The sequence below is a fragment of the Terrapene carolina genome, unplaced genomic scaffold (genome assembly GCF_002925995.2).
Source record: "Terrapene carolina triunguis isolate 2854851 unplaced genomic scaffold, T_m_triunguis-2.0 Scaffold95, whole genome shotgun sequence".
Taxonomy (NCBI): Eukaryota; Metazoa; Chordata; order Testudines; family Emydidae; genus Terrapene; species Terrapene triunguis.
In genome coordinates, this window is record NW_020664446.1 from 11,680,554 (window position 1) to 11,700,097 (window position 19,544).

Here is a 19,544-nt window from a genome sequence, read left to right on the forward strand (position 1 = left end):
AAATTGCAAAGGCAAAAAAGTTCTCAAGCAGCCCTATGGAGTGAAATCTCTTTGCACAAACAATCCCTTAAATGACAAGCATATCTGTAAAAATTGAAATCTGTTCCTGGATAACCCACTAAAAATGAAGGGTTAAATTCATGGAAAAGGGGTTTGTTCAGCTGTACTAAAGACTATTCATGTGAGTGATTTGTTACAGGAGGGGAGCCTAAATGACTAGCCCGTGATCTCAGAGGGGCGGTATTATCAGAAGAGGCTTCAGCTCAGGAGTTCTCAGCTCACTAGACCGTGCCTCTGTGTTTTAACCTAATTTTGCATTTACATGGCACCTCTCATCTGAGGATCTCAAAAGTGCTTTGCACCTATTAATTAATTAAGCTGTACAAAATCCCTGCGGAGCAGGTCAGGTATTTACTATTATGTACTAACAATAATAAAGCCATTAAAAAATCACTGGCAGCCATTCGTTTGAGCTCCTCAGATATGAAGAGCTATACACACACATTATTATTTAATAAGCAGGTGACACACAGGCCAGGGATCGGTTTGGGTTTTTTTAATACTGGTCTCCCTTTTACCACCTCCCTTGTGCAAATGAACACAGGTATCCCCATAATTACTTGTGGGCATAATTTATGCCACTTGGACTTATAAGTATCTGATTTGCAGCCACAAACAGGTACTTGCAGATGGGTTAGTACCTGGTCAAAAAACATCCAGTTAAGGCTGGGCAGAAAATTAGGCTCTGAAAGTGGACAGAAAGCCCAAGACTCGCTTGTTTCCACGGTACATGAACAGCCCTGGAAGAGTGCTGTAAGCAGACTGAGCTGCGCTCAATGGAAAATGCCACCTCCAAAGGGCCAGATTCACAACTGATGTAAATCAGCGGAGCATTAGTGAAGTGGCTAGCGCTGTGCTAATTGACATGAGCTGGGACTCTGGCCCCAGAGCTACCTTTTTTCACACACAAGGATCCAGATCAGAGAAGCCGGGGTACCGTTCTGCAATGCATAAGAAGTGAGACAATGGCAGAATGGTTCAGGTGGCCAGTGGGAATGTCATTTCAACAGGACAGGTGTTTGGTCCAGCTCAAGCCAGCTCCCAAAGAGGCATTGTGCTGGGGAGGTTCCTAACATTAATGCTGGGGGTGGGGGGGAAGGGTTCCAGATCTTCTGTGAAATAATTGCAGCTAATTACAGCTTGCAGAGTCCAACATCGTACTCTGCAGTTTGGGTGTTCACGGAGGGCCCGATATTGCAAGGTGCTAAGCACCCTCAATTTCTACCGACCTGAGCCCCGAGCACCTCGCTGGATCAGACTCTTCCATTCTCCCTCCAGTCTCTCTGTTTTAAAGCTTTAGCAGAGCTACACACCCTGTTTTTACTGTCTATCCATTCTATAGGCTAGCAGAAACAGCTGTTGAAGTAGAGATTAACAACAACAGGCAGGTTGCTCTTTGATTCACAGCCTCAAAAATCTCACTAGGCAAATGGAGTTTAACCTAATTACTAGCCATAGCTGTAGCGAAGTGCAGGCAATGTCTCAGGGGAAGCAAATCCAGGTTCACGTGTGGGGTCAGCCCAATATTGTTTTACTGGCACAGTTCTAGCATCGGCTTCACACCCGATGAAACAGCTTGAGAGCCACTGGCTGCCACCAGCAACATTTGGTTTCTTGGGATGGGGCTAGAGATTGTCTGAGCTGCCAAATTTGGAGCCATGTCTGGATTTTGTTCCGCCCACCAGAGTTTGTTGGGGCTTAGAGCTGGCCTGTGGGGGGTCAGCCACAAAATCCTGACCTAGGCGTACGTTTGGATTCCAACCACCACTATCGCAGACTTAGGGTGTTTGGTCCATTAAAGAAACAGGATCCGGTTATGAAATTTAGATCCAGGTTCAGATTCCCCAAAGTTGGAGACATATAGATCTGAACCCAACCCCAGAGCTGAGTATCTATTTGCACCTGTACTGCAGGATCATAGGAGTTCCTGTGGGGTATTTTGGTATGTAACCGCTAGGTTCTTTTCTATTAACTGCCCTTTAAGGGTAAGAGGGACATGCCACGTGAGCTAGTCCAAGATAGCTGCTGTTACTGAGCAAATCACACACACTGTGCTCTCTCTCATGGAGATTTTGCATTGGTTCTTTCTTTGCTGTTTCTGTTACTCTAAAACAGTGGTTCTCAAACTGTTGGTCTGGACCCCAAAGTGGGTCGCGACCCCATTTTAATGGGGTCTCCAGGGCTGGCATTAGACTTGCTGGGGCCTGGGGATGAAGCTGGACCCCGACTCCCACTACCTGGGGCCAAAGCCCGAGACCCACCGCCCAGAGCTGAAGCCGAAGCCTGAGGGCTTCAGCCCTGGGTGGCAGGGCTCAGTTTACAGGCCCCCCGCCTGGGGCTGAAGCTTCCCTCCCCGCAACCCCATCTGGGGTTGTGGGGCTCGAGCGGGCTCAGGCTTTGGTCCCCCCTCCGGGGGTCATGTAGTAATTTTTATTGTCAGAAGGGGGTCGCGGTGCAATGAAGTTTGAGAACCCCTGCTCTAAAATAAAATCATCCAGGCCAAAGAGTATATGTCAGCTCTTTCCCTATGGAAAGAACACAACAGTAAAAGACAGAAGGCCCATTAGCTCACCAAGTCCACACTTCACCAGTGCAGATTTAACACGTTAAATCTCAGCCAAAAAAGATGGGGCTGCATGGCACCTCCTAAAGGGACGCAAGTCCCTTTATTTCAATTCCATTGAGACGGTATTTGCTAGGTACGCTACACATGCTCATTTACTACATTGCATAATCTTGTTGATGTTTTTCCTGCCCAGAGTCAAATCTTGAAGTCAGTGGGAGTTTAGCCCTAGAACTGAGTAATATATGTCAGGGTTTGGCTTCAGGTCTGCATAGTTCATCTCTTGTATTTATTCCGGGTTTTTTACTGTAATTATCTCTTCCTTCCTGTGATTTAATTTTGCTGTGGTTTTGAGTTATCACTTTGTTTTTGTGAAAGATCCTGGCCCAGGTTTTCAAATCTGAGTCTCCTAAATCCATATTATTGCACCTCACTTAAAATCAGGCCAGACTTTCAGAAGTGCTGAGCACCTACTTCTTCAATGTACTTCGATTGGATTTGTGAGTTCTCAGCACCTCTGAAAATCATGTCCGACTGATTTAGGTACTTAAATATAGATATAGGCACCCAGGTTTGAAAAGTTTGGTTTGTGGATACTTAGCCTTTGATAGTCACTATTTTAATATGCAATCGAAGGCATTAGATTGCTATGATTATTAGGGCTGTCAAGCGATTCAAAAAATGAATCACGATTAATCATGCTGTAAAACAATAATAGAATACCATTTGTTTAAATATTTTTTGACATTTTCAAATATATTGTTTTCAATTACAACACAGAATACAAAGTGTACAGTGCTCACTTTATTTTTGATTACAAACATTTGCACTGTAAAAAACAAAAGAAATAGTATTTTTCAATTCACCTAATACAAGTACTGCAGTGCAATCTCTTTTTCATGAAAGTTGAACTTACAAATGTACAATTATGTACAAAAAATAACTGCATTCAGAAATAAAACAATGTAAAACTTTAGAGCCTACAAGTCCAATCAGTCCTACTTCTTGTTCAGCCAATCGCTCAGACAAACAAGTTTGTTTACATTTGCAGAAGATAATGTTGCCTGAAAGTGAGAACAGGCGTTTGCATGGCACTGTTGTAACTAGTGTCACAAGATATTTACATGCCAGATGCACTAAAGATTCATATGTCCCTTCATGCTTCAACCACCATTCCAGGGGACATGCATCCATGCTGATAACGGCTTCTGCTTGATAACCATCCAAAGCAGTGTAGACTGTTGCATGTTCATTTTCATCATCATGAGTCAGATGCCACCAGCAGAAGGTTGATTTCTTTTTTGGTGGTTCGGGTTCTGTAGTTTCCGCATCACGGTGTTGCTCTTTTAAGACTTCTGAAAGCAAGCTCCACACCTCATCCCTCTCAGATTTTGGAAGGCACTTCAGATTCTTAAATCTTGGGTCAAGTGCTGTAGTTATCCTTAGAAATTTCACATTGGTATCTTCCTTGCATGGGTCATCATCTGAGACTGCTATAACATGAAATATATGGCAGAATGCGGGTAAAACAGAGCAGAAGACATACAATTCTCCCCCAAGGAGTTCAGTCGCAAATTTAATTAACACATTATTTTTTTAACAAGCGTCATCAGCATGGAAGCATGTCCTCTGGAATGATGTCCAAAGCATGAAGAGGCATATGAATCTTTAGCATATCTGGCACATAACTATCTTGCGATGCCAGCTACAACAGTGCCATGTGAATGCTGGTTCTCACATTCAGGTGACATTGTAATTAAGAAGTGGGCAACATTATCTCCTGTAAATGTAAACAAACTCATTTCTCTTAGCGATTGGCTGAACAAGAAGTAGGACTGAGTGGACTTGTAGACTCTAAAGTTTTACATTGTTTTGTTTTTGAGTGAAGTTATGCAACAAAATATCTACATTTTTAAGTTGCACTTTCATGATAAAGAGATTGCACTACAGTCCTTGTATGAGGTGAATTGAAAAATACTATTTCTTTTGTTTATCATTTTTACAGTGCAAGTATTTGTAATAAAAAATAATATAAAGTGAGCACTATACACTTTGTATTCTGTGTTGTAATTGAAATAGATATATCTGAAAATGTAGAAAAACATCCATAATATTTAATAAATTTCAGTTGGCATTCTATTGTTTAACAGTGCGATTAATTGCAATTAATTTTTTCAATCGTGATTACTTTTTTGAGTTAATCACGTGAGTTAACTGCGATTAATCGACAGCCCTAAATTATTATGTACATACATGAACTTATGCATCAGCCTGAATACTAAATTATTTCAAATAGATAAACAGACCAATGGATTTAAAAATGACTTCTTATTGTGCAATATGGTTTTTATGACAGATTAAGACACTCACCAAAGCAAAACACATGCAGATGGCAGACTATAGGCAGAAGAGAGCACGCCATTGCCACAAGGAGGTGACCGCTAATACAGAGCATCTTTCTCTGGCAAAGGGAAGGCTAGTCAGAGCAGGTGCACTAAATTAAACTTTTGGCTCTGAGGTTTTCATTCAGAATATCAATAAACTCTTGCTCTTGGATTATAGGAATGCTCTCTCTATTGCAGTGGCCGCTTCAGAGCCAGGCAAACAAATGAAATTTTGATAAGCTGATTTGCCAGTGATGTTATTACAGTTATTTTTAGTCCTTTCACAGCCCAACCTGCTAGTATTTCACTTTATTACTTTGAGTCTTGTTGGTTGAGATGAATCTCAGAAATTTGCTCCTTTTTTAACACGAGGCTCTTGCATGGACAGCTGGAGTTTGAGCCGCTGCTGGAAGCCTGGTGAGATAAGGCATGTGTTTATGGCTCTACTCACACTTCTAAATAATAGTTTTGCAATCTATGGGCCTGATCCTGTGTCCTTACTTACATGAGTAGAATCATTGGCTTCAACCACTATCAGGTGAGCAGAGATTTTTCACTTAACTTTCAAGGGTCCATAGACCTAGTGCTGGCCCTCTGCAGAGGGGTGAATTTCATCCTAAATTTGCATGAATAATTATGTTAGCAGACCAGACAGAGATAAAGGGCTTCTATTATAGCTGCGTTTTAGTTAATGTGAAATAATGCAAAACCATGAAAACCCTGTCTCTTTCCATTTGTTTCATTTTGATTTATGCATCTTGTCACTGTTGGTTCTGAGGTTTGTGGTGGACATCTTAATTTTGTGCCACCTTAATCCAAAGATAAGAAATAAAACAAAGTCCACACACACACACAATTTTTTTTCTACATATGGTCACTATCAAATATAACCCTCAGTAAATAGACTTGCAGGAAATCGTGAGCAAAGCATTTGAACAGAGAGATTCACAATAACTCATAGTTCCACGTTTTTTTTGTCCTTCCTGACCGAAGATGACGCTGGTGACAGTATTATGTCTGGTGAGTACGGTTGGGGCTATAAAGGCTGATGTGCAAGTGGCAGTCCTTTCTACATGAAATGCCCAGGTAGCTCGATGCAGTGAAAGAGATTACAGTCTGTGCCTGAGAGTCTGCTGTGGTTTATGAATCAGCCTCTATGCCTCTGGATCCATAAAGCAGTTAATCTCGAACTAGGAAACTGCATCGTTGACTACTGATTGCCAGTGTGATCTGTTGCTGACGACTCCCAGCTGTCAGCATCAGTGTTGCACTGTTTCAAGTTATGCTTCAGAGCATCCTTGAAGTGTTTCTTCTGGCCAACTCATATGCAGTTGGTTGCCCAATTTCAGTTCGCCATACAGCAACTGTTTTGGTATTCTGGTGTCATCCATCCTCAGCATATGACCACCAGCCCAGCCTAAGTGTGATGTGACAAGCCTGGCTCCAACCCCTGTGGAGTGACTACATTCCAGAACCTCATCAGTGGTCACTTTATCCTGCCATGTGATGGCACGCAGGTGTCATAAATGGAACTTATCTAGCAACTTAATGTGATGCCTGGAGCAGGTCCAGGTCTCACACCCATGCAACACATTTCACAGCACAACTGCTTTATAGACTTGGTTTGAAGCGTAATGCTATGTTGCTGCCAGCCTCTGCCTGGTAGTCTGCCAAATGATGAACCGGCTTTATCGATATGACTTGTCAGCTCCTTGGCTATAATAACATTTGACAATATACTATCAAGATAGCAGAAGTCTGTAACAGCATTCAGCTGTGGGTTGCTGACGGTAACTTCTGGTTTCATGTAAGGTTTCCCCGGGGCAGGCTGATACCTGTCTTGTTCAGATTGATTGTCAGTCCATACCTTTCTGCAGACTCTGCGAATCTGTCCATAATAAATTGTCTCTTCTACAGTAGTGCCTGTAGAGCAGAGTCATCAGCATACAGCAGCTCATGAACAATTGCCTTAAAGACTTTGGTGGAAGATAACAGCCTGTTGAGAATAAATAATTTCCCAGAGGATCAGAAACATATCCTGATGCCGGCATTTGGGTCTTGTGTAGTCTCATCAAGCATCACTGCACAAAAGAGATTGAAGAAGGGTGGACCAATTATGCGGCCCTGCTTAACATGATTAGTGACAGAAATGGGTCCGACAGAACACCATCTACGCAGACTCGTCCAAGCATTCCATCATGAAATCGCCGTCATGTTGGTGAATTTTTCTTGACAACCAGATTTACGTCGGAATTGCCAAAGCCCAGGTCTACTGATGGCATCAAATGTTTTGGCCAAATCAATAAAGTCAGTGTAGAGGTCTTGTTGTTGTTCTCTGCATTTTTCCTGCATCTGACAGGCTACAAATATCATGTCTGCTGTTCCCCATGTTGGGCTAAAACCACATTATGACTCTAGCAGCATGTGATTAACAATGTTGCATAGCAGATGATCAAAGAGTACTCTAGTCAGAACCTTTCTGATGATGGAGGTTAACAAGATACGGTGATAGTTACCAGTCAGATATTTTACCTTTCTTCTTGTATATGGTGACAGTGATGGTAGTGTGACGTTGCACTCCATATGCTTTATAAATATATGTTTATAAATGTGAATATGATGTTACTGGAATATGATTTATGCAAAAGGTCTTTTGTAAGGTATCATTACAAAGCTTATAATCTACTGAGTGTGTTCATCCTATTTGTATGAATGTATCATTCTTGTATCTGAAGCTAGAAATATGAAGTATTACTCTGAGGTCCTATTGTAATTATGCAAAGTGTGGGCCATTAATGGTGGCTTGGAATCTTGATGGCTCCCATTAACTAGGACAATTGGTTGTAAATGGCTCTGTTTTCTTGTAAGCCTTCCTGTATACCTGTGTACCAGTGAGTGGATAATGAAGTCTTACAGTGACATGTGATCATGTCACCTGAAATGGAATCCATCTTAAACTTGGTGCTTTTCCATTTAGAAGGAGGGGTGGGAACCCAGGGAGAGACAAAGGATTCCCACCTTGTGCCAAAGCTATAAAAGGGGCTGGAACAGAACAAAGGCTGCTGCCAGTCATGAGAAATCCCCAAGTTACCACCTGAGCTGGAATTAACAAGGGCTGTACCAGGGGAAAGGATTGGGCCCAGACTAGGAAGGAGTCTAGTCCGTGAAAGAAGCTTATTGGAACATCTCTGAGGGTGAGATTTTACTTGTAAACAGGTTCTTTATGTATTAGGCTTAGACTTGCGTGTTTTGTTTTATTTTGCTTGCTAACTTACTTTGTTCGGTCTGTTATTACTTGAAACCACTTAAATCCTACTTTTTATACTTAATAAATTCACTTTTGTTTATTAATTAACCCAGAGTAAGTGATTAATACTTGGGGGAGCAGACAGCTGTGCATATCTCTCTATCAGTGTTATAAAGGGCGGACAATTTATGAGTTTAGCCTGTATATGTTTTATACAGAGTAAAACGGATTTATTTGGGGTTTGGATCCCATTGGGAGTTGGGTGTCTGGGTGCTGGAGATAGGTGATCTGCTGAGCTCTTTTCAGTTAAGTCTGCAGCTTTGGGGATGTGTTCAGACCCTGGGTCTGTGTTGCAGCAGGCTAGTGAGTCTGGCTTAACAAGACAGGGTTCTGAAGTCCCAAGCTGGCAGGGAAAACGGGCTCAGAGGTAGTCTCAGCACATCAAGTGACAGTCCCAAGGGGGTTTCTGTGACCAAATGCATCACAGATAGTACTCCATATATTGAGAAATAGTCCATGTAGTCACCTCAGCAAGATCTCACCTCCACACTTGACTATTTCTGCAGGAATGCTATCAGATCCAGGAGCCCTGCACTTCTTCATGGCACTGATCGCAGTGCTGATTTCGTCAAGAGACAGGGCTGCGTTCCTGCTGTCATTATATTGACATATGCAACTCAGGAGCATTTCCCTGGGAATTTAACCCTATGAATTTTCAATCAATGACATTTATAGACACTATCTAAAGTGATGTCACTGAGGTTTAAATTTCTCAATCATTTCCAGCACTGGAGCATCAAATTAAAAAGTTATTAGACATTTATCAAAGAGAATTGGTTTGAATCATCAGATTAGGAAGGAAATTGACATTAGCTCAAAATTGCTACATACATTTCCATGCTGGGATTTTTCAGGGTAAGTATTGGCTTTTTGGATTAAATAACAGCAATCTTATGGGGCTCTACAAGCCACATGTCTAACACTGATGGATCCTACTGCTTCATCCCTTTTCAGGTCACACTATACATTCCACTACTATCTTGGGAGCATGTTAAACACCAACTACTAACACTAGACATTTTTAAATCAGCAAATCCAGATAACTTTCATCCAACAGTTTCAAAAGAGCTGGCTCAGAAACTTGCTGGACTGTTTTTATTGATTTTGAATAAGTCTTGGAACCTGACAAAGGTCCAGAAGGCTAGAAGAAAGCTAAAGTTGTAAAGAGTTTGGCACAACTTTAGCACATCGGGATGGTTTGTTCCTGCAACCTCAATAAGGATTCTTTAAAATACAGCCAGCTCTCTTGGACTCCTTTCCCCCTCATGTTATTCCCCCAGGGGATCCTGCCCATCAGTTCCCTGAGAGAGTCAAAGTCTGCTTTTCTGAACTCCAGGGTCCGTTTCTGAACTCCAGGGTCCAGAGTCCTCCATTTCTCTTTCCTTACCATGACATAATTCTGGCAGGGTTTGAGAAGGGTTACACTTGGCATATCAGTGACTGTAAAGAGCAAAGGGCAGACACAAAACCCACCATTGGGGAGCTTTATCTGAAGACATTAAAAACAACACAACCCCCAAATCAGCTGTTTAACTAAAACCAGTCACTTCATTTCATCAGTTTCCTGTTTGCATTTTACGATCTGTTTTTCTTAATGTGATGGGTGGAAAGGTAAGGTCTGAGCAAATAGGTGTTGCAGCTTATAAATCAAGCACCAGGCTTAGATCAATAGTGGGCACCTGTCTCATCCAGAGAACTTTGAAAGAGCCTAGAGGCCCTGGAAAGTGTTAAAATATAAATGTGGGAACCATTAACAAATTAGTAATTATGTGACCAAAGAAATTCTCAAGTAGAAGAGCCCCCAACTGCTAACCATCAAGCTATAGTCAGTCTCCCTCTCTCTCTCTTTCTGGCCCAAAGACTATCTAATTATTTATACATAGTGGAACAGCTTCAACAAAAGAGATTGAGCAAAAGAAAAACTGACTCTGCGCTGACCGGAGAATTTTGTAAAAACTGATAAGGTTCTGCAAAACATTTTGATTTTGATGAAATGGCATTTTCTGGAGGAAAAAAAATGTCAAAAAATTTTCAACCAGCTATATGCCTGCTAACAGGTGTCATGAAAAACTGCTTTTAGTAAGAAAACAGCTGCATTGTTAGAGAATATTGAAGCACGGTTGTGTTGTTTTTTACTGTGTGTGTGTGGACAGGTGTGCGTGCGGACATCTGCAAGTTAATTTTGCTTTTTTAGGACCTAATCCCACAGTACTATGCACTCTCAGCTCTGAAGTCAATAGGAGTTGATAAGTGCTCAGTATCTCACAGGACTGGGCCCATCCACTCAAACTCAAAGTGATAACTCTATTGAAATCACATACAATACGTGGCAGTTTATCTCTGTTTTTATGGTGTCATCTCCTGAATGTGTACTATTGTGCAACCAGCCCTTCTGTTATTTAACACATTTGTTTTATATTTTCATTGCATTGTTTGACACAGAACAACCATATGCAGTATCTGGCACGTTGTCATGTATAATCAAGAGATAATGTCAATGGAATTGCATGTTGTCACAAGATAACCGTCTCCTGCTGCTAGAGAAATGCCAAAATGAAGCTGAGGCATTTATGGAAAATAATCGTCAAGAAAAGCAGAGCTGTTTATTTTAAAAAACAATAGATGTGGAACTTGTGGCAACATTCCACCATGTCTGTATTTCTCTAGTAACAAATGTCTAATATGACTGGATATTGATACAGTCAAGCAAGTGGCAGTTTTTCATTGGCACAGTCTTGATAGGGTGAAGTCTGATTACTTTGTATCAAAGGCCTTTTGGGATATTTCTGATTTTGCTGGAAATGTTTAGGCAACCTGTGTGAAATGGTTCATCAGAAGTACGATACATTTAGAAGGGGTTTATGTAGCAAGAAAGAAGAGTGAATGACAGATATATGTTTAGTTTGTCTGGACAGAAATTTTATCCTGCAGTTCCTGGGACATTCAACCTTCACTCATATAGTTTGTGTGAACAGAGGTCCTCAATTGATATACTATTTTATATTCCCTCGGGGTCCATTTGTTATCCACTGTGCAATGGGTATGTTGCTAGAACTGACCCAGCCTAATTATTTAAAATAAAATACTTCCAGGAAAAAAATAGATTAGTTATTCATTAAAAACTGTGACCTGAAGTACAGGCAGAAACAATCCATCCAAGAGTTTTGAACTCACTCCTCTTGACCTGACATCCTTAAATAATTTGCACACAAAGAGCTATATTAAAATCATGCTAAGCATCTCGTCTGAAACTCACAAAAGCCAGGAAATTTAGAGTTAAAGGTGACCTGCAAAGGTATCGTTCTGAAAACGAGTTAACCCTCCAGTTATCAGCAAAATGCGCTAAAAAGCAAGGGGCAGAGAGGTGGCCAGCACATAAATTCTAAATGTACCTTTGGTTTTTCCTTTTGAGACAACCCCAAAGCTATGCTGGCTCCAGCTCTCGTGTGACATTCCAGAATTATGTCTGCTGGCACAACAACGATACCAGGAAACCCGAGGGACTACGGACCTACCTGTGTGATCTTGGCCAGCTCATTAAGGCTCAAATTTTCTATCCTGTCCACTACTTTGGGATCTCTCAATTTGAGACATCTAGGGCCTGCTTTTCTAAAGGGCTGAGCACCCACAACTCCCATGAAGTAAATGGGAGCTGCAGGTGGAAATCACATCCCAGGTGTCGCAGACTGGGCCAAAATCACTGGAAACTTTGAAATATTTGGCTTTAACCCCCACTGCATCATGCTTTCCCCACCTGTAAAACCGGGACAATCCATGCGTGAGGCTAAATTCATCCGTGTTTGTGAGGTGCTCAGACAATACGACAATGACCTCCTTAGAAATGCTTCCAGATTGTAGGATAGTTTTGAAAGGGGATCCAGCCAGCCTGGTTTCTGGGAACCTAAACAGATAGCTTTAGACTGACTGATATGCTGAATCCTGCTCTGCCCCTCACTATTTGTGGCAGTCAGCACATAACTTGCTAGGGTTAACTCACCAGTTAACAATAAAACCCTTTGCAGGTCATGTTTACAGTAGAACTTCATCCTTATCTCCCACTGTAATGGGCTCTTCCTGCTAGAGGGACTCAGGAGGAGGACAGACAGGCACCATCTATTCCTGTAATTATGGGGGTGCCGGGTGGAGGAGAGGGGAAGAGGCAGGGAGGGAATGGATTGGCAGTTATTGACAGTCCTCGTCTCCTGACACAGATGAGCAGAACCTTGTCCCGGGTGGTTAGCCACAATCCTTTCTGACGCTATTTGCTCTACGTTTGGGGTAAGGTGCTCCCTCCACCCTTCAAGGCCCAGAGCTGGACTGGCTGAGCAGTGAGCCAAAGTTCACCAGAGCGCTGGGGAGTAGTGAGCAGGTCTGAGCTGGCCTGGCCGTTTAGTCAGGGTTAAGTAGTGTGTAAATAAATACATAAATAATTCACCCTCAGGTTGCAACCACCTCTGAGCCTGGAGGGGATTTTTAATGGCTGAGCTCGAAGAACAATGACACAGCCTGAGCTGAATAAATAGAAATGGGGGGAAATAAAGACTCCAATTGCTCTTGTGCCGGGTGGAGTAAAGTGTAAAAGTCCCAGGCAATAATGTAATACACACTGGTGATTAAAAAAACAAATAGGCCTGATTCTCATTTCCACTGTGCTGGCAGTGCCAAGGAGACTTCAAGGGGAAGTCAATAATATTTACCCCCCTTTTCAGGCTATTTTCCAACATCAAAGCAGTGTAGAGGGGTGTACATATAAATGAGAATCAGGCCCAGTGAGTCCTTATTTGTGATAGTGGTAGCAGTTTCAGGGGATGTTGCTGTGGATAAGACTGGAGTTTGCATATAATCTGTTATCCAGATAGTCTCTCACTGGGATAACACACATACCACCCATGTAAAGTGTTTTAGTGATTATTAATGAAGAAGAAGAAGACTAGTGTGCAGTTGTGTCTTATTTCATCTGTGCATCTCAGTGGTACTGTTAGCTCCATGTTAGCCCCCACAGAGAGACTTGCCCAAAGTACAAGAGCAAAGCCCGAAATAGAGCCCTGCAAATCTGCAGATATCCACGGATGTGGATCTCCACAGACCATGTTTGCGGATCGGATGGGGATACAAATGTTGTATCCACGCAGGGCTCTAGAAATCGAACCCAAGCCTTCCAACACCCAGGCTTAGGAATGATACGGCGGTTGAATCTGGGAGCCCTTCACAAAGCCAGAATAAACAAGACTTGTGATGGAGAGCTATGCAGGGCTTGGAAAGGACAGAACCATCTCCTATCACACACCAGGCAGCAGGACACTCACACAGTAACTGTGGGCTATAGCAACCAGGTGAGCAAACCTTTGTATTCAGACCCTCCACCCCATGCCATCCTGCCCTCCCTGTTGCTGTGCTGAGGGCTGCTATGAAACAGTGGTGCTGAGTCCGCTTGTGCCATCTCTTAGTCACACTACATTGCAGAGCAGTGTAGATTGCACAGGTTTGAAAGGTCTTTGATACATCTGCCATGGCTGGACGGATTGCTCCCTATTTGTTATTCTGTACTTTGCTGCTACCGTATTTGTCACTTAAAACTACAATCAAAATACAATATTTGGGGGAGACAAAAGGATCTCTGTTTTTAGCAAAGGATTTTATTATTATTTAATGATAAAAATACTTGACACTCACAGTGAGCTAAATTTCCAGAGCATTGAACAGCTATTTAATACTAAAATGTGCAAAGTGCAGCCAGCCCATGTCAGGAGCCTTGAGACACAGATTCTGAGGTCTGTGTTTCCTCCACAAGGGTTGGTGCCATCACTTAAAAGCAAAAACAGTGGAGGGAATTGCATTCCTGCTGCAGCTATAGGTGTTGATGATGTTATCAGCCATTCCTGGGGAATTAGAGACCATTCAACTCAGAGCTTGGGTGGTAAGTGATAAAGGACCTGATCCAAAGCCCAAAGAAGACAATAGAAAGCCTCTCATTGACTTCAACAGAATTTGGATCAGGTATAACATCCAAAGTGAATATTTTGTTTTAATACATTTATTCCTAGAATCATAAAAGATTAGGGTTGGAAGAGACCTCAGGGGGTCATCTAGTTCAACCCCCTGCTCAAAGCAGGACCAACCCCAACTAAATCATCCCAGCCAGGGCTTTGTCAAGTTGGCCCTTAAAAACCTCTAAGGATGGAGATTCCACCACCTCCCTAGGTAACCCATTCCAGTGCTTCACCACCCTCCTAGTGAAATAGTGTTTCCTAATATCCAATCTAAACCTCCCCCACTGCAACTTGAGACCATTACTCCTTATTCTGTCATCTGCCACCACTGAGAACAGCCGAGCGCCATCCTCTTTGGAACCCCCCTTCAGGTAGTTGAAGGCTGATATCAAATCCCCCCTCACTCTTCTCTTCTGCAGACTAAATAAGCCCAGTTCCCTCAGCCTCTCCTCGCAAGTCACGTGCCCCAGCCCCCTAATCATGAGGATCTAACCAGCCGTGTATGATAGCTAAACACAGACAGCACTTTTCTTCTAGCCTGGCTTCATGTAAAGCAATGGTGGATAAATAAAACCAAACAAAGGTGCTCCTGAATTATGCTATGGAATTATGCTACTTTCAAGCGGTTCAATTCTAAAGTGCGGGAATGGCAGCCCGGCAATTACATATGATCCTTTATTAACGTGTCAGTTACTTTGCAAGCTTGCCTGGAGCCTTTCCTTCTCTTATTAACACATTATTGCATCACAATTAGCTCGCTGGGATTGTGGGTGCCGCGTAGGAAGACCAGATGTCCTGATTTTATAGGGACAGTCCTGATTTTTGGGTCTTTTTCTTATATAGGCTCCTATTACCCCTCACCCCCTGTTAGGGTGACCAGATAGCAAGGGTGAAAAATCGGGACAGGGGATGGGGGGCAATTGGCACCTATATAAGACAAAGCCCCAAATATCAGGACTGTCCCTATAAAATCGGGACATCTGGTCACCCGGCCCCTGTCCCGATTTTTCACACTTGCTGTCTGGTCACCCTAGTGGGCACTAGCTACAGAGGGTCTCCTATACCTACCCCTTGGTGTACCCCCGCCCTGGGGTAGGTATAGGAGACCCTCTGTAACTAGTGGGTCTCCTATACCAGAGGCACACAGGACAAGAGGGAGGAAGGTGCTGGGGGACAATCTCTGCAACAAGTTGCTGGCACTGGCCCCACTTCCCGCTCGCAGTCGGTGCGTCTAGCACCCCACAAGCCCGCCTCCGGCTGGGGCAGGCCGATGCACGGGGCGATGGGACGGGAGCGAGCTTTGAAGCCAGCCCGGGGCAGCCACAGACCCTGCCCGCCGCTCCGAGCCGAGCCCGGGGGACTGAGCCGCGCGGAGCCGGGGGAGGCCGGGTGGGTGCGGCCGCTGCCCCGCGCCATTGGCCGCGCGGCCCGTGACGCGCCGGGGACGGGGCGGGGCGCCGGAGCCCGCCGCGGGGCGCTCAGAAGCATGCGGCAGCCCCGGAGCGGTGGCCGCGGCCGGGAGATCGCTCCGGCTGCTGCTGCAGGGAGGGCGCCCCGCCTCGCCTCGCCTTCATGCCTCCAGCCCGGCGCCGCCGCCGGCTGCCCTGAGCCGCCCCAGCCATGGGAGATGGCTGGCTCGCCCCCGATTGCCACCCGCCCAACCGATCCAGCTCCCCGCCGCCCGTCCCCCCCAGCAGCGCCTCCACCCTGCCCGACCCGCCGGGCGGCAGGGAGCTGCCCTCCCACCAGTGGGCGGTGGGCACGCTGATGGCCCTGATGGTGCTGCTGATCGTGGTGGGCAACGCGCTGGTGATCGCGGCCATCGGGCGCACGCAGCGGCTGCAGACCCTCACCAACCTCTTCATCACCTCGCTGGCCTGCGCCGACCTGGTGATGGGCTCGCTGGTGGTGCCCTTCGGGGCCACGCTGGTGGTACGGGGCCACTGGGTCTGGGGCTCTTTCCTGTGCGAGTGCTGGACCTCGCTGGACGTGCTGTGCGTGACGGCCAGCATCGAGACCCTGTGCGTTATTGCCATCGACCGCTACCTGGCCATCACCTCGCCTTTCCGCTACCAGAGCCTCATGACCAAGGGCCGGGCCAAGGGCATCATCTGCACGGTCTGGGCCATCTCTGCTCTGGTCTCCTTCCTGCCCATCATGATGCATTGGTGGCGGGATGGAGATCCCCAGGCTCTGGATTGCTACCAGAACCCCAACTGCTGCGACTTTGTCACCAACAGGGCCTATGCCATCGCCTCCTCCATTATCTCCTTCTACATCCCCCTGCTCATCATGATCTTCGTGTACATCAGAGTCTACCGGGAGGCCAAGGAGCAGATGAGGAAGATAGACAGGTGCGAGGGCAGGTTTTACTGCAGCCACCCCCAGCCTCCTGCCGCAGCCCAATCCCATCAGCCCATCCTGGGCAATGGCAGAACCAGCAGGAGAAGGACCTCCAGGATCCTGGCCTTGAAGGAGCAAAAAGCCCTCAAGACCTTAGGCATCATCATGGGTGTCTTCACCCTCTGCTGGCTCCCTTTCTTCCTGGTCAACGTGGTCAAGGTCTTCAGCAGGGACCTGGTGCCAGACCAGCTCTTCGTCTTCTTCAACTGGCTGGGCTATGCCAACTCGGCTTTCAACCCCATCATCTATTGCCGCAGCCCCGACTTCCGCAAGGCCTTCAAGAGGCTGCTCTGCTGCCCCAGGAAAGCTGACCGGAGGCTGCACGCCAGCACTGGGGAGCTCTCCCGGTACCCAGGGAACTTCATCAATACTTTGGGCACCCCCGAGCGCAGCCTAGGAGGGACATGGTCTGATTGCAATGGGGGCACACAGGGAGGCAGTGACTCCAGCCTGGAGGAGAGGAATAGCAAAATTTCCTATTCGGAATCCAAGGTATAAGGTTAGGGGGTGTGTTGGGTTTGGGGGCAGAGGAGTGTGTGCACTGGACACTGAGCATAAAGAAAGACAGGAAGGGAAATGAACAGGAGCAAAAAGGGGGGTAAAAACCACCAAGAGTCGGGTTAATAAACACCAGACCAAACTGATCTCTCGCTGTGGAGAGAATCTGTGTTTACTTAAAATTAAAAGCAGGTGAACTTGTGTGCAGCATACCTCATCTGAAGCTAAAGCAAACGGGAGGCCACTGACCACTGAACAAAGGAAATTAACCAACTGTCTCAAAACCATTTGGATTATTATTATCTTTCTGTGGGGAGTTCGATGTTGGCGATTAGGGAAAATAATTTGAAAAGGAAATAAGAAAATAGGTTAAGTTTTTCTGAGAGCTACCGTTGCAGAGAGGCCTGATCCTGAAACATTGAAGTATTGGGATTTTGCCGTCGCCGTCAGTGTAGGCAGGGTCAAGCTGGTATTAACCTTGCTTCAAAGTTTAGGACTATCGGCTATCCCTGTCCTTACTTCTGGGAGCTGCAGCAGTAGCCCCACACAGAGGAAAAGAGCCTGATTTTAATAAGTGCTGACTGCCGAAAAATCTCACTGAAGTCCGTGGGAGCTGCAGGTGTTCAGTATTTTTGCAAATCCGTCTAAAAGTCACTTTTGAAAGTGTATTTGTGTTCTGGTGAGTTTTATTTTAAGCTCTTGGTAGCTGGGTTCCCCCGTTATCTAAAGTAGACAAGAATAAAAAATAAATAACGTTGAACATTGATATACTTGTATTTTGAACAAACCTCTTCTGCTTTTTTCTTCAGCACCAGCAAACTGGTGACTTTTTGTGCTTATCTTCCCTTGCCAGACAATAGCAATCAGGCTGAGAAACTTCTACCTCAAACTGTGCATATTGTACAGGGGAAATAAAAGAGACGTGTTTATATTAAACAGCTTATTTATGTATCACTATTAGTATTTTCTAAAAAAAAAAAAACCACCCCAGTCATTGAGCCTTCTGCAGTTTGTTCATTGTAATTACAGATGAACAGTAAAAATGAATTCCTTGTATCAAAAAAATTACTGCACATTTTAAAAAAATGACAACGTAGCCATTTTTTGCACAGTGTCAAGAATTGTAAAGTGAATTGAAGATGTTACTTGCACAAAAAGTCGAATTACAAATAAAACGGGGGTTAAGTAACGTCAAACCCCAGATCTATTTCTGTTCTTGTCTGCTATGTTACAATTTTACTGAGAGTTACTTTTTAAATATTATTTTATCAAGGTACTGTAAATGTATCGATATTATAAATTAAAGTATCTTAAGGGTCTTTTTATTTTTATTTTTTATGTCCAGGTGCCCACGTGAATCTGCTGTTATTTTAGCACTTGTGTCTCATTTCCATTTTCCTCTTCTGTGTGTGTGTTTTATAACGTATTTATACTCTGGTGCAATTTACTACTGTGTAAGTAATCGGTCAATGTGCAATAAATGTCATTGCATCACAAGCAGGTTATGTTCAGTGTTTCTCTATAGGTTCAGAAACGATACCCAGCTAGAATGAAAGAACAGAGTTTGTTTTGCTTGAAAATATGGATCGGGTTAACGATACAGTCCTGTCTAATGACTGTTCCTGACACAATATTGTAAGAAAGAAAGAAAGAAAGAAAGAAAACAAAAAAACCCTTTCTAGACCAAATAAGGTTGTGTTCCTGTTACAGTGAGAGCTGCCTACTTCCCTTAAACTAATGGCCAAAACATTAGTGTTTCCAGCCTAATATTGAAAACATTAGTTTTCTTTAATGATGCCAAATTAGCTGAACTAATCTTTATTGTTAAGTGTACTGGACTGGGAGTCAGGATACCTACTATTCAAAAGTACAAAACTATTTCATTCGATTTGGTTTGAAAGCTGAAAATTGTCTGTCTGTTAGAAAGCTTATGCATTGTACTCCATCATGAAGTCAATGATACTCTTAGAATAATTTCACTTCACACGGATGGGGCCTGAACTCTCAAGGACTTTTGCCGGTGACTTCAGGGAGAGCAGGGTCAAGTCCCTGTTCTATATGGGCCAGAACCTACTCCCACTAATGTCTATGGAGGTCTCCACTGAGTTCAGGGTATCTAACTGGAGATCTAATTTGCAGGCTGTAATGATCTGAAACAATTCTGGACTTTTGTTCTACTGCACTGTAAAAAGACTTTCAAGCAAAATTCACTATGAGTGTGACCCTGCACACACTGGAATCAATGGGAGTATTGCCCATGTCTTTAATGATTGCAGGATCGGGCCCGCTCAGTGAATCAGATCTAAAGACTGTTGAAGTTAGTGGAGATCTTTTCTGTT

General features: G+C 44.2%; 1 protein-coding gene across 1 annotated transcript; it reads left to right on the forward strand.

Moving 5' to 3' along the window:
* Positions 1-15,924: 15,924 nt before the first annotated feature.
* Positions 15,925-18,587, forward strand: ADRB1 (adrenoceptor beta 1). Its single transcript, XM_024193479.1, has one exon. The coding sequence runs from the start codon at positions 15,925-15,927 to the stop codon at positions 17,203-17,205; it is 1,281 nt and encodes a 426-aa protein (XP_024049247.1). The 3' UTR covers positions 17,206-18,587.
* Positions 18,588-19,544: the final 957 nt, after the last annotated feature.

What these genes read in the sequence shown, in the direction of transcription:
- ADRB1 (XM_024193479.1), top strand. Translation starts at nt 15,925, where the DNA reads ATGGGAGATGGCTGGCTCGCCCCCGATTGCCACCCGCCCAACCGATCC.